Raw genomic sequence first — 15,016 nt, forward strand, 5'->3', positions numbered from 1 at the left:
TGCCTCGGTGTGGTTCATTTGGACAGGTGTGATCCTACGGAACCAAAGCACCAGCAGACACACACCCTGTACATGTGGTCTCTGTTCTCCTCCAAACAACCATGATCCAAACTGGGTCCAACCCAGCTACCACTACAGATCTGAACCGAAACGACTCCTGGTGCTAGGCAGAGTCTTTTTATTTTGTGATGTATCACAAATGGAACTCTAGTGATGAATATTATATTCAACGTCTTCCCTCTATCTCCACATTTCTCCTTTCCGTGTCTTTATCGGTTGTCGCCTCAGTATTTCTGGTCTTTGCTGCTGATTTCTTGGGATCTTGGGGATCTAAATAATCTGTTCACATGTAAATATGTTGATTGTAAAGTTGAGTGTGGTCCTCTCTTGTTTGTGGAACAAGGTGTGAACACACATTTTGCAATTAGTGGACGTGAACATGCTGCTACACTGAAGAGGACAGGGTGAAGTGAGCTGTGTGTAACTGTAGAAAGAGCACCGTCGTGCTCGGTCTTAATCTGTCCACATACCAGCTACTGCCTGATATGGTGTGTGTGTGTGTGTGTGTGTGTGTTCATGGTTGAAACCTGATGCCCCCCTCCAGTCCAGTGAGTCCCCATCGTGTGTCCTGTATTTCTCACACTCATGTTTCTGTGAGAGAGCGATGAACAAACAAACACATCAGTTGCTGTTCAGGGAGGAAAAGGCCAATGGAGTGAGTGCTGGAGTGTGAGGAAGAGGAGGAAGAGGAGGAGGAGAGCTGGAAGTGGCGGCGCCCTCCAGACAGAGTCTGTGTCACTGGAGCTGAGAGCAGAAAACGGGCTTCTCTTCTCACATGTGAAACTTCATTTCTTCCACTTCTTGACCTCGACGTGACTGTCAGATGGTGAGTTTTTCTGCATCGAAACGTGAACTAGAACCCGGAACTGGACTCGAACAGGATTTTCCAGAAATCAGATAGATTTGTCTCCTTTTTCAGATGATAACAATTCTGCAGTTGTTCTGGAGGAGGATTCACCACGCGGAACAGTTTCAGGCAAACATCTGAGTCCTGCCCGTTCCGGCCTCACTGCTGTTATAACCCTGCCTGGTCAGGATCAGCTGCCTGATTCAGAGAGTCACTGCGACACAAAGACGTTGAACAAGATGCGTTTGTGACTGGATGCTGTGTAGAACACACACCTGAGACGCCTCGAGAACCCACAGAACACAATCAGATTCAGAGGAGGGTGAGAACGCCTGTTCTGTTTCTGTGTTCCAGTTTTATACTTTATTTTTCTTCTATTCAGAGCAGATATGTTCGTGTTAGCATTTGCCAGTAGACAGTATTTGTCCTGGGAGCGTGTTTCATCTCGTGACGGCCGATTTATCAGCGGACATGAACCAGTCACGTTATGCAAGCAGATACTGACATCATGGAAACTTAATTTACGATACAGAAGCAATAGGCAGTCTCAGACATACAAAATAGCTCATAAGGCAGGAAGTTGATCAGTAAAACAATCCATTTATTCAACATTTATTTCAGCTTCCTCATTGACAGAAACTGAGCATCTCAACATATTGCAGAAAGATTAAAGAATATATGAAAATACATGATTAGAACCCCAGACAGTTGCGCTCTTAAAGCTGCATGAGATTTATTGCCCCTTTTTTTCTTTTGGTATCCGTTTATGAATTGACCTCAGCAAGACAGAGAAAAGTCATTTTCCTGACATGGGATCATGTGAATTTATCATGTAAGAATTGAAGGAGTCTGGTGGAGCCGCCATGTCACTTACGGCGGACCTAAGCCACCTGCAGAGCAGCGGCGGGGCGGAGCGTGAGGCGGCGTTGGCCACGCTGGAGAAGCAGCTGATCTGCCCCATCTGTCTGGAGCTCTTCAACAAGCCGGTGGTGATCCTGCCCTGCCAGCACAACCTGTGCAGGAAGTGTGCCAACGAGCTCTACCAGGTCAGCGGGTCCCTCCCTGGAAAACTCCCACTGGTTCACACACTTCTCTGAGTGTGTCATCACACATTTGTAATGCTATAGCGTTCGTAACACACACACACACACACACACACACACATCAGAAGTGTGTATGGGCATGCGCGTATGTGTGTAACGGATTATCAGAGTCTAAACTGGGACGTTTGGATGCTTCACTGGTTCCCTCACTGGTTTTTTGAAACATCCTCCATGACCTATATTTGCTGCTATTGTTCAGACTGAGTGTGTGTGTGTGTGTGTGTGTGTGTGTGTGTGTGTGTGTGTGTGTGTGAGGCATTGTCTTTGACAGCCATCTCTTGGCATTACAATCTTATGTAATTTAATTTATGAATGATACTTTATGATGCTTGAAAATGTCTTTTTGGGCCACGTTGCACAAGTTGACAGACGTCATACTTTGAATCACACGGATTACACGCTACTACAAGTGAACTCAAGTGAAACTGGAGGCGGGTACCGACCTCACAGATGCATCAGTGGAGCGCTGCTTTTAATCTTTGTCTGGAATAATGGATGGATCAGAATTTCCTGTGACTCATGGGGAGAGACAATCTTAATAACGACCATCCATCGGCTCTGGACCGTCCGTGTGTGTGTGTGTGTGTGTGTGTGTGTGTGTGTGTGTGTTTGTGGGATTGAACGTACCTGTGTGTCCATGTTGCATGCTGCTGATATGTGAGAAGGACTTGCTGTTGTGTTGGTGACCTTTGACCCTGATCCCTACTGACACCTCTACCCTCCCACCTAACCCCGCACGGTTTTTCCATCCTATAATGAGCCGCTCCCCGAGTCCAGCGCTGATCCTCCGTCGGGCCCAGCAGCAGCTGAGGCGTATTAGAGGACACTATTTCAGGACGCTCAAACACTCCATCCACCTCTCCGCTCATCTGTCCTCCACTCGTCTCTCATCTGGTCTCTTTCACTTTTCTCTTCTCAATCTGTCCTGACTAATACAGCAACACGCTGCTGATGATTTGCCTCATTCAGAAGCAATTTTAAACACTCCAGAACACATGGAGAGAAGAATACACTTCTTAGCTTCAGCTCACCTGTTTCTATTATGGAGAGATGAGACTGAAAGCACTCTGATTTATATCGCTGGTACTAAAGGAACAGACGAGAAGACTGAGAACCTTCTCTCCCTTCTGCTGTCCTTTGGAGCTCATGCTAGTTAGCTTAGCACAGTCAATGCTCGTGAGGGGATGTGTTAGCATACATCAGCATGCGTGGGTATGAGCGACCTGTAATTTCCAGGCCTCCACATGTTCCCACTGAGCTGATTCAACATTTCAGCTCTGCGGCTCCTCTGGCTGTCACTACGTTGAGCTTGTTGTTCCAATTCAACGGTGTAGCTTCTAGCTTCCTCTCGCTATGTGTTAATAACCAAGTGTATCTCTGGCTGACACTAAACTTCCAACATTTCTGATTTTCTCAGTTTTTTTGACAGTAAGTTGTGAAGCCAACCCCAATTCTATTAATATTAGCAAATGACTTTAGACATCTTTCTCTGCTGCCCCTCTGCTAGCATTCAGTGCAGCTAAGCTAACTGGCAGTCAGCCACTCAGTGGGGGTTTGGAGCTCCACATCACCAGGAGGAGGAGGAGAGATGGGTCTCTATCAATGATGGACAAGTGTATTTCCCTTAAAGTTCCTCCTTTAAGCCTTTAAAGAGTTGTCAGGGCCACTTGTCAGTCAGCGTCTTCCCCATCTTCTCTTTCACCAAAAAAGACTAATGCAGCTTTAAATTGGAAACTTTAACGTTATTTAGAGACGAGGAGGGGAGAGTTTCAAGGTGTTGACACACTGCTTCACCCAGCAGCACCTCTTGATCCACCTTCACCCAGGGAGCCGTTAAGCCGACATCCAGCCTGCCAGCTAAAACTGCCTTTAATGACAGAAATCCCAGAATGCATCTGTGTTTTAGGCCAGCAGAGTCCACCTGTTGCATGGTGACTGACAGGCGCGGAGAGACGAAGAGCACAGCTGACAGACTGTCGTGTTTATATTTTCTACATTTTTCAGCCCTCCCTGTTCCAGCCTCGTACCACCATGATGGTGAACAGCGGCCGTTTCCGGTGTCCGTCCTGCAGACATGAGGTGGTGCTGGATCGCCACGGCGTCTTTGGCCTGCAGCGTAACCTGCTGGTGGAGAACATCATCGACATCTACAAACAGGAAGTCAGCAACAGCAGCAACATCCCCAGGTGAAGAGAAAACCTAGCCGTAGTAATTATTGTTGCAAATGACGTGAAACTCTGGGATTTGAGGATTTCTGGTCTGGTCCCCTCAGCCCACTCCCCCCTCCTATTTCACCTGGTCAGGTGACCTGCTCCGATCACGAGGGGGAGAAGGTGAACATCTTCTGTGTGACCTGCCAGGTTCCCACCTGCTCGCTCTGTAAAGTGTTCGGGGCTCATCAGACCTGCCAGGTGGCTCCTCTCACAGACGTCTGCCAGCAGCAGAAGGTACCATCACCTCTAGGGTGGCGTCTGTTGTCGAGACGCCACTCACACACGCAGTCCGACCCCAACAGAGCAGAAGAAACACCCGATTCACTGGGATGAATTTAAACACGTGGGACAGAACGGGAACTGTCCTGAACATACGTGTCCACTCATGGGAGATTACAGTAGTTTATGTTTTCGGGGTTGTCCCTCCGTCCTTGTGTCTGGAACAACTCAGGGGGAAGTTCTTCGAATTTGGCACAGACGTCCACTGGGACTGAAAGACACCCTTCAACATATCGACAACTGCAATGCATTATTCCCTCTCCAACCCTGGGTCCTAGTGTCCCACGTGTTTTAGATGAAATTATTCTTGAACACATAAAAATTATTTGAGTTGCTTCAACAGCAGAACCGCTGCCACGCCAACCACGGAACAGCTGCGGCCTCATGAGACGGGGCAACGACCCGTGACTGAACTCTGTAATTAAACTAATCAGGTTGTCTTGTTTCTCAGGACGACCTGAGGGACGAAGTCCACTCACTGGTGGCAGCCAACGAAAAAGTCCAGGCTTCGATCAAGGAGCTGGAGGAAACCTGCCGAACCATAGAGGTGTGTGTGTGTGTGTGTGTGTGTGTGTGTGTGTGTGTGTGTGTGTGTGTGTGTGTGTGTGTGTGTGTTATTGGTGTTGTTTTATGATATAATGGTTTTTTCTTTGACATTAAATACATCAGCAAATACCCCACTGATGAATTTAGAAGAATTTACTAGTATTAAAAACATGGGTTGCTAACAAGAGTCTAAAGGTGCCTACAGAGGTTGTAGAGATCATCAGGGGTCATGTGACTTGGCTAACGTTAGCTTCGCACTGCTAACCGTTGCATTCAGGCTTCCAACAACATCAAAGTGGTTCATTAGTGGAGAGGATCTTGATGAGCTAAACCTGGAAGATCATCAACTTTTGTTCACCACTGAGCTGATTTACTGGTTCAATCACCCACAATCACATGACACAATCCCATTGGCTGCTGGGGGAGGAACCAGGAGATGACCACTTCCTGCTGGGGGAGGAACCAGGAGATGCTACGGCCATCATCCTTGCGGAGCTCTGTTACTTGTGTTTTGGGGTCATCTGCCGCTGTGAGCTTATTTTTCGTGTCATGCTGGGATTTAGTCCCTCTAAAACGTCTGAGGCATGTTCTTCTGTCTTCTGTAGGAAAACTGTAAGACTCAGAAACAGACGGTGTGTGACAAGTTCAGCCGCATGTTTTCCATCCTGGAGGAAAGACGCAAGGTCTGATTCTCTTTTCATCCCACAAACACCATGTCGTGCAATTTAAAGTACATGTACACCATATTTTATGACTCATTGTACATGTATGCAATATTATATTATATTTCTCTGAAAGACTGCAACTATCTTTGATTCAGATACGCATTATTTGGTAAATGTATAAAAAGCAGCCCATGAAAGGTTGGAACCGTTGCCTTCATTATTGTTGCCCTGCAGGCGATGACAGAGCAGATCAGCTCGGAGCAGGAAGAGAAGACGGGCCACGCCCAGGTGCTGGTGCGTTGCTATGGAGACAGCATGGAGGCCAACAGCAAACTAGTGCAGAAAGCAGTGACCAGCATGGAGGAGCCGGACATGGCTGCTTTTGTTCAGGTCGGCATGGAAGCACTTTTGATTCGCGTCACCGTTGTGTAGCAACTCCCTTTGGGCTGGAGAACAACAACAACAACTGCATTAAGAGACAATTTCTGTAAAAGACGTTCAATAGAGATGTTTGATCAACAAGCAACGCTGTTAAAAACAGTTTCTTGTGGTATTTCTCGACTCTTCTAACTGTCAGGATATGAATTATTATGACAACAGATGGTTCGAGCGTGTGCAGGCTGGGACTGACCCTCAGCTGAGCTGTCAGAACTCCTGGGCCTGATGCTGCCACAGCCAGGAATGTGCTGGGTAACCAAAATAGCAACTGATTGGTTGACTACCATTTTGAAGCCTCCAGTTTGGCATTTTGGCGATCGCCATCTTGGCTTTTAGCAACCAGAGGTGATCGTGTTACCTCTGGTTGAGTCGTTCTCATTTGACAGAGACGGAAAGCAAAACATCTTAATCTTGTTGCTGCAAAATACAAACACTTGAAAATGGATATTTAGTTCAGCCAACAACGATGACGCAAACATCCTGAGATGGCGTTTATACTGTGTACGGTTAGCTGAGGTTGTCATCTTGCTCGTAAAGTCTTGCTAAATCTGAGCTAAATGCTAAAACAATACAGCACACATGAAGATTTTTGGTTACAGCTGTTACAGTTTGGGCACCTCTGGTGAATTTATTGTAGAATGTGGACTGTAAAGTTCGATGTGATGGACTCCGTGGTGGATTGCTGCCCCCTGTGGTGTGGAGTGTTGGGCAATCGTCAGCCAGTGTTCCTCACAGCAGCTGAAGAGTGACTTTGGGTGCAGCTGAGAGAATTTTCTTTAAGTTTCTGTCTGTTCTTGATGTGTCTGCTTGACTTTTTGTTTTTTAAAGTGATGTTTTTTTGAAATGATCTCTGCCTTCATCTTCCCCTCAGAGTTCACGAGAGCTGATAACAAAGTGAGTGATGTAATAAAGCGACAAATCAAATATATTACGCATCATATAAACGATGACGCAGGACATCTAAATGCGCTCTACGTGACTAAAACTCGCTCTTGACGTAGTTTGGGATTTGTCTCCTCAGACTGATGTCAGCAAGCAGCTCCTGTCCCACAGAGGCGCTCAAACCCGGTTACGAGAAGATGAGCCACTACCGATATAACTTCAGACAACAGGAGCGAGCTCTGAAGAGCCTGGACTTCCTCACAGGTACAAGAGAGGCTGCAGGGAAGCCACGACAACCTTCCCCTCATGAGTGATGGTCTGCTAATCAGAACTGGACCAGGTTCTGTTTAATGGCGGATATCAAAAAGTATTAGTAGTTCTCCACAAAGTATTTTCCTGTCTCTGTTATTCTCCATGAAGTTTAGGGGAGAAATAGTAAATAGTAAATTGACCCACCCCACTGTATCTCGGTAACGACAAGTAGTCATGTGATCATAAATTAAGGAGGTGCACTTGACATTTTCTCTAAGACGCGGAGAGGAGCATATTTTTGGATTTCTCAACCCTTCATCGGAAGTGGAATCGATATGTTTTGGACGGTATTGCGTGGTAATATAAGGCAGCCGTAGACACACAACAAGGTCATAACCTAAGGGTGTTCATGGATCTGAGCCGCTGAGTGAAACAGCTCTTTCAACATGGAGGTTGTGAGGTAAAATGAGCCGCTGACGTAGGAGCAAGTTGAGCCAGCAAACAGCTCGTCTGCCCCTGCCGTCTTTAGGCCGCGCTCTTTATGCGCTGTATCCAAAAACACTTGCAGACACTTTCTGTAGGTGAAACTCAAACATTATCGTTGAACGTTCTGTTAGCATGTTTAACACGTGGGCACAGACACGTCTTTGATTTCCATGGGTGCTCAACAACCTGAAGTATATGTGGTCACTACTGGTCAAAACAAATGCACTTTTATTTGCAGTGAGTTGGTCAAATGTCAAATTGAGCTCAACATTTCCGTTCTCCCCCAAGCTGTGTAATTTTGTTGAGGATTTCCGGTGTTCTGCTGTTCTGATGGATGTATTTACAGTTGTTGTTTATAGTAATTTATTTTCTGTGAATTCAGTTCTTAAAGAGACACTTCTGAAATGCATTTTGCCTTTCAAGTACTCACAAATACTGTAGGTGTCTTGATCAAGAGGTTTTTCCCTCCTGCATCACTGTTTGTGACTCCAGGATGTAGAAGGAGCCAGCCACGCGTGTGCAGCTCCAGGCTTACATCAGTCTTGGTCTCTCACCAGCTGTGGAAGATGTTCCTGAGGAACCAGAGGTTGAACCACAACCAGAAGAACCCAAAGAGTTCTCCCTCCTGAATGCGGAACCTGAACCCCTCCCAGAACCCCCCACCCTGAACCAGGAACCTGTGAAAGAGCAGTTCCCATCACTATTATCCCCACCAGCGGAACCAGTCCAGGCAGATGTTCCAGAACCTGTTCCGGAACCATCCCTGGTTCCTCCAGATGTGCTGACAGGGCCTGTGGGTGCAGTTCTACAGCCAGAGACTGACAGTTCAGATTCCACCGATGAAGGAGTGAGTCTGAAGATAGAGAGGAAGGAAGAAGAGACGGAGAAAGAAGAGGTGAAGGAGGTTGGGGGAGAGGTGGAGGGATGTGCAGCCTCAGATTCTGTTAAAGAGGGAAACACCTGTGAAGAGGAAGAGGGAATGAGCACCCTGCAGGTAGAGTACTGCCGCCGCCGCCGCCATTCCTTCATTAACCACTGTCCCTTCATGTATTTAGAGGTTATTCAATCTGACAACCCTCCTTCCTCTGTCTCCCACCAGAATTACTTAAATAAAACACATCTAAGACTGTCAGTCCAGCTGATTTGTAAGAGGAGATCAGGATGATGGAGATTAGTTTCCTCTGTGAAAATCTGATGAACTTCTTTACAGTTTTCTGTCCTTCCATCCCTCAAAGCTGTGAATCCCCTCTTTCTTCACCTCTGAAGAACTCCGCTCCCGTTTCTGTCATTTGCCTCAAATCATTTTAGGAAATAAGGAGTTTGCATTGTAGCCAAGACGGATTTTAGACTGATTTTCTATCTTAGGTACAGCCTCGCTTTGAAAGTCAACGGAGTATCGAAGTAATGCACAATAGTATTATAAACGTACATATGTAAAAAATAAATATAGATATTGATACATAGATTTTGATTGATAGACAGTCTTCGTCTTCTGTCTGTAGTTGACGTAGTGTTGTTATCAACTGCCGTCGCCGATGGCTGAAACGCCAACAGTTTGTGTGTGTCTCGTTAACCATATCCCCTCTTTTATAAGAACTCTGCTCAGTCCCAACCTCCGGAATGTGGGAATAGTGTGCATGTCAACGCAGCCAGGTATCCGATTCCTTGAGGTCTAAAGTCACAGCTGCAGTTACAGCTTATTGCCACAGGTGTCGCCAACGAGCCATAACGGAGATCTTCAATTTGAAGTCTTCCGCAGCTAAAATAAGTTTTTGGAGAACAGTCCGTTGCATTTAAAGAGCTAACGTGTGTACTATGTTCTCCATGGTCTTTACTGTCTTGCTTCACTTATCAGTATGAGGGGGGAGAGGCAGGGAGTGCTGCAGCTGATTGGACGGGGCAGCGAGGGGCTGAAGGAACAACAGACGCTCGGGAAGATGAAGACGAAATGCAGGTAAAGGAGGACTTGTTCTACCCCAGCTGGTACAAGCCCAGCAGCTGGCGCAGGGTCGGCCCTGTTCCTGCAGAACCAGAGAGTCGTGGTACAGACGAGATCGTGTGTTCACCACTGTCAGCCGGGGATTCCCCTCCTGACGCTCCACATGCAACCCGAGCCACGTGTGAACCCCAAATAGAACCTCCATGGGTTCAAGATTCCCAGATCCTGCCTGAACAGCACCCCCCTGGACCTGCACTCCCCCCCCTACTGCTGCCTCACGTGCCACCGTACCTGCCTTTCCCTCCACACCAGTCGGAACGGCAACCTCCAACTCTCCAGTGCCAAACGATGGCTCCTGAGGTGCGATCAGATGGGCAGAATGCAGGAGAAGCTGTTGTAATGGAGGAAGATGAGGAGGACATGCAGGGCTGGGTGTGTCTGCCCGGAGGTGTGGGTCAAGGTTTGGTCCCAGACGAGGGCCGTTTGGATCTTGAGGGCAGGATTTCACCAGAGGAGCCTGGTCCTGAAGTTGACAGGGGTGGTTTAGGGATTAACAGCATCAGGCTCAGTGATGGTCGAGGAGAAGAGAAGCCAGAAGAGCATAAAGAAGATACCTTAGATGTCAAAGGTGCGTCAGAGCTGCTGGGACGGGAAGAGCACGAGGCTGAGGCGATGGACGACCTGGGAAGGTCAGGTGAGAGAGGAGAGGTGCTGGGGAAGGACTTCTCTAAATTAGAGATGAAAAATAACAACAGCGACGCAGTAGATCAGGATGACGAGACCCTGAATGAGGCTTCAGGTTTGGAAGACAACAAGATCAGCAAGGAACCAGACGACTTGAACCCCAAAACGAGCGTTGCTGAAAACAAAGGGAAACTAACCTCGTGTGTCTCCCTGCAGGTCAGTCTCGTCTGCTTCTACCATCACCGCTACTCTCACCACCGACCGGCTCTCGCTCTCTCCACCCACCTGCTGACGTGGCCACACCTCCATGTCCACTTCTTCTCTCCTGATTGTTGAAATTGTGCAGTCACTCGTGCAGCTGCTTCACTCTTGCTCGGGTCTCTTTGCTGGTGTTGTGTTGGAACATTAAGGAGGAAGAGAGGATGGAGAAAACCCTGATGTTCAAGCGATACTTCACCCAAAACGTATTTTGCCTCTCAAGTACTCACAAAAAGGTGTCTTGAGGCGACAAAGAAAGTTTTCCTTTCTGGATTACTTCTTTGCGAGTCCAAAATGGAGAAACATATATTAGCTTGAAGCTGATGGCATCCATGGCTGGCCGAAAATGTCCGTTCTGGGTCAGTGAACGCCCTCCTATTCCAGCCGTATGATCAGTAACCCACACACATTAGGATGTGGGCTGAAAAAGACTAGAACACTCCTGGTTCTGTGGTTCCGTGAATGAACGCGTTCAAGCATTCTGAATGCCAGTTGCACTCTGCGCTACTGAGCAACATTGTTTTACTGTTGTTCGCCATCCTTCTCCGTTAGCTTCAAGCTAGATACGCGTGGCTGGCTCTGTCTGCCCTCCTCTGAGTCTCAAAGAAGTGATGCAGGAGAGCAAAACACGTCGTCGTGAGCTCAAGGCTCCTGTTGGTGAGAGCTCGAGAGGCAAAACACGCTTTTGGTTGAAGTATCATGGAAAGAAGGAGGAGACGATCAAGTCACAACCATGATAAGACGTCTCAAGTAAATAGTAAATGGTGTGTGTGTGTGTGTGTGGGGGGGGGGGGGCTGAGAGGAAAGACTCAACATCCATTTTTAAATGTAATGTTACATTTTTAACATTTTTGTTGCGTTGCTGTCGCCGTCACACAGCACTCTTGTCATTTTTATTCCAAAATGATTTGCTTCTGTGCGCGTGTTTGTTTCTTTATGGTGCATTGGAGCACTCTTTTTTAAAAAAAAATTTATTTAAAAACAACAGGAGAGTCGACAGAAGAGAAAAGACAGGAAACGAGTGGAGAGATGGACGAGGGGCAACTGTAGTCCGCGAGGGTCTATATTTGTCCTCCCTCCCTCCCTCCCTCCTTCCTCCCTCCTCCTCCAGGTGTTCTCTCAGTCATTCTGAATAAAGCCTCGTGGCTTCATCACTCCTCCTGCCCTCGACCCACCCGCCTTCTCTCATTACCATCACACACCATCCTGTCACTCTTCCTCTCTCTCTTCATCTGCTGCCTCATTTCTATTGCCGTTTTTTTCTTCTTCCTCCTCATTTCTCATCCTGTCGTTTACCCTAATGCACCCCATTTTCTATCTCCCATCCCCGTTTTCGTCATCCCAACCATCTTTGCATCCCCCTCCCCCGTTGCCACCCCTCCCTCCATGCTCCCTTTGCACCCCTCCCCATCTCTCTGCAGGCTGTCACTCTGCTCTTCTACCTGTTGGCCTTCCTGGTCATCCTACAGAGGTTTTGGGCATATATCGGCTGCTTCATTTGCACGTAACACCAGCAGGATCCATCCTCACTGTTGCACAGCTCAGGTACACACACACCTGCTGCTCCAGGCTTTTATTCTGAAAATCCACCGTCGACAGCGCTGTTCAATGGAGCTCTGCTGCCTGGAGAAGTGACGCTGGTCATGTCTGAACTTGTCAGAATAATAACATCTAATATATTAACATTAAAATGAAAACAACAACCGCAGTGAACTTTTCTTAACGGAATGAAGAGATGCATGAAATATGACAGTAAAACATGACTAGTATTGCTAATATTCTGCTATAAAGCTTAAAATATGATTCGCTGTATTTAGGAACATAACAAAGTCACGTACTGAATGAGAAAATGTATCACAATAATTGCTTTAAAAATCAAATGCAATCAGCAAATTTCTCCAACAACAATAAAACCAATTGAAATAATAACATAGAATTTATTCTTTCTTAATCGTGGTGTGGAATTCTCACAATATGCATGATACTTACTAAAATCATTGAGTACATCTACCTCACGACAAATCTAAGTTAACCTCAAAGGGCTCTGAAGTGCACCTCTTATGACACCTTGTGGTAGAAATGTGTCATTGCAGTTCAGAGTCCGGCGCACGTATGGCTCTAAATATGAATCCCTAACCGAATACTGACGTGAATACTTTTGCGTGACTAATTGACGTTGACGGGCTTTTGTTCGTCTGTCGTGTTTATTTCTCATCAGCCTGTGATTTTCTGCGTCTGCTTGAGGCTCATCAAAGTTGCTGTCACTTTTTTTACTGCACGTGTGAAGAAATGTGTGAATATTTTACATCAGAACATATAAAGGGATGCATGACAGCATCTGTAAGATGTTCCTGAAATGAAACAACGTTCTGTGGATGCTCGGTAATGTGGTTTAATCCGAGTTTAAATGCATGGACACAATCCTTTTGAGTAGTTTTATTGAGGTGAAGTTCTTGAGTTTTTTTAGTAAATATTTGAAAAATGGAGCACAGTTTGTCATCTCATCTGCCTCCTGAACAGTAAGTGGCAGCTCTTGGTCTTGGTGACACTAATCCGGGTTTATTCATTCTGGTCATCAGTATTTATTCTTCGTCTGCCGTCCCTCTTCGCTTCAGATGGAGCCGGAGATGTGGAGTCCTCCCCTCCAATCCCCCTCCTCCCCCTTCACCCTGGCCGAGGCCCCCCGTCGACCCAGCTTCTGCTTCTCCTGGCTTAACCCCCTCCACAAGAAGAAGTAGAGGAAGAAGAGAAGTGTCTGGAGGTGAAGACGGAAGGACTCCAGAGCCACAGCAGCCGTTCTTTCAGCTGCTGCTGTGGTGGGGCTTTTATTTTGGTAACACGGCGCCTCTCAGGCACTGCAGGGACAGTTCTGAATCTTCATTTAGAACAGTGTGTGTGTGTGTGTGTGTGTGTGTGTGTGTGTGTGTGTGTGTGTGTGTGTGTGTGTGTGTGTGTGAGGACAAAACAGGAATCTTTGAAAATAAGTGGAAGGAGAAGTGGTGGCGCCTCCCACCAGACGTCTCCCGAATGTGAGGCTATGAAGGAGCACGGAGGCGACACAGAGGAGCGGAAAGTAGTTAAAACAGCAGTTGTTGTGTCAGGAAAAGTAGAAAAACTGGTTTTAGAAGATTAGATGATGAACGGAAGACTTAAAGTACTGCAGTATTTGAATCGCGCTTTGTGTTTGTCCGATAGACTCGGGGTTTTTTTGAGGGGGGGTTGTTTGTTTGTTAAACTTTGATTAACAAACCAGTGTGTAGTGCTGAGGCTCTCGCACTGCAGAACCAAACTTGGAGTTTGTTTCTACTCGAATTGGATGCGTGGAGACACGCTTGAGGACGAGAGGCTGAGAAGAAGAAGAATGAGAGGAAGTCGACGATGAACACGGACGGAGGAATTATTTTAGTTTTATCTTCAGTTTGGTTTGAAAATATTTGAAGTTTCGAGCTTCCTGTGACGTTCGAGGACTTTTAGAGAGTTTGGTCATTTGTAAGATGTGTCTGTTTAAATAAATCTGATCCTGGTCACTGTGTGTGTGTGTGTGTGTGTGTGTGTGTGTGTGTGTGTGTGTGTGTGTGTACACACACACCTTACTAAACCGGCTAAGCAAAAATTATCGTCACAACTCTTTGTCAACACGTCGCGTTGACGTAATTAGACCATGCCGGAAACAAGGTCCACAGATATACTGATTCGTTAGCAATTAGGAATAGAACTTCCTGTGTGCAGAATTCGCTTTCATAATAAAGGCAGAAATGTTTACTGACAGATTTTCAGGGGGTGAATGAATGTTTGTAGGTCACTGCGTGTTTAGCCACTCCGAAAAGATTCTGAGTTTCTAAATGTATTGTTGCACAGCAAATAAAACGTGTTATATTTTCAGTCTACATGCATAATAACTTCTAGTTTCTGCATATGAATGCTTTACCACAGGACACAGAGAGTTAATGCAGAGGAGGAATCATATGAATTCTCCAACTTGTTTACAGGTGTGAATATTTACCCAGTTTAACTTAGTTTTCAGAGGTCGTAATTTAAAATATCACCACAAAAGAATATTGCATACTAATACTTTTAAGGCCTGGTCGTACTGTTGATGTCACTTTGGTAAAAGTAATGAAAACATACAGTAAATAGCAACTCACTCTATGTAGACTGTCGTAAAGTAAGGTATTATAATCAAATGATAGTGACTGGTAGTACCTAATTCATGACATTTTGAAAGTAACTTGCCAAACACAAAAATAAAGCAATGCATCATTGCACTCAGGGTCATCACAAAGACGCATTTTTATTTAAAAAAAACAATAACCTTATTTTGAAATCCCCCACCGGATGCCTCATGGTCTGGTTGATTAGCTTAT

General features: G+C 46.2%; 1 protein-coding gene across 1 annotated transcript; it reads left to right on the top strand.

Annotated features, from left to right (window-relative positions):
- Window positions 1-753: 753 nt before the first annotated feature.
- Window positions 754-13,392, top strand: trim101 (tripartite motif containing 101). The gene is made up of 14 exons (XM_086213114.1): window positions 754-886; window positions 980-1,229; window positions 1,745-1,953; window positions 4,015-4,196; window positions 4,283-4,457; window positions 4,954-5,049; window positions 5,654-5,731; window positions 5,948-6,103; window positions 7,023-7,045; window positions 7,173-7,297; window positions 8,329-8,765; window positions 9,627-10,610; window positions 12,074-12,197; window positions 13,268-13,392. The coding sequence occupies exons 3-13, from the start codon at window positions 1,771-1,773 to the stop codon at window positions 12,158-12,160; spliced, it is 2,526 nt and encodes an 841-aa protein (XP_086069240.1). The 5' UTR covers window positions 754-886; window positions 980-1,229; window positions 1,745-1,770; the 3' UTR covers window positions 12,161-12,197; window positions 13,268-13,392.
- Window positions 13,393-15,016: the final 1,624 nt, after the last annotated feature.

The sequence above is a fragment of the Aulostomus chinensis genome, chromosome 9, assembly GCF_037954235.1.
Source record: "Aulostomus chinensis isolate RoL2024-O1b breed Wild chromosome 9, RoL_Achi_v1.0, whole genome shotgun sequence".
Taxonomy (NCBI): Eukaryota; Metazoa; Chordata; class Actinopteri; order Syngnathiformes; family Aulostomidae; genus Aulostomus; species Aulostomus chinensis.

Bases quoted from the DNA above. Each gene is read 5' to 3' on its own strand.
- trim101 (XM_086213114.1), top strand. From the start codon at position 1,771: ATGTCACTTACGGCGGACCTAAGCCACCTGCAGAGCAGCGGCGGGGCG. The intron at 1,954-4,014 runs GTCAGCGGGTCC...TACATTTTTCAG, and splicing joins GTGCCAACGAGCTCTACCAG to CCCTCCCTGTTCCAGCCTCG. The intron at 7,298-8,328 runs GTACAAGAGAGG...GTCTCTCACCAG, and splicing joins GAGCCTGGACTTCCTCACAG to CTGTGGAAGATGTTCCTGAG.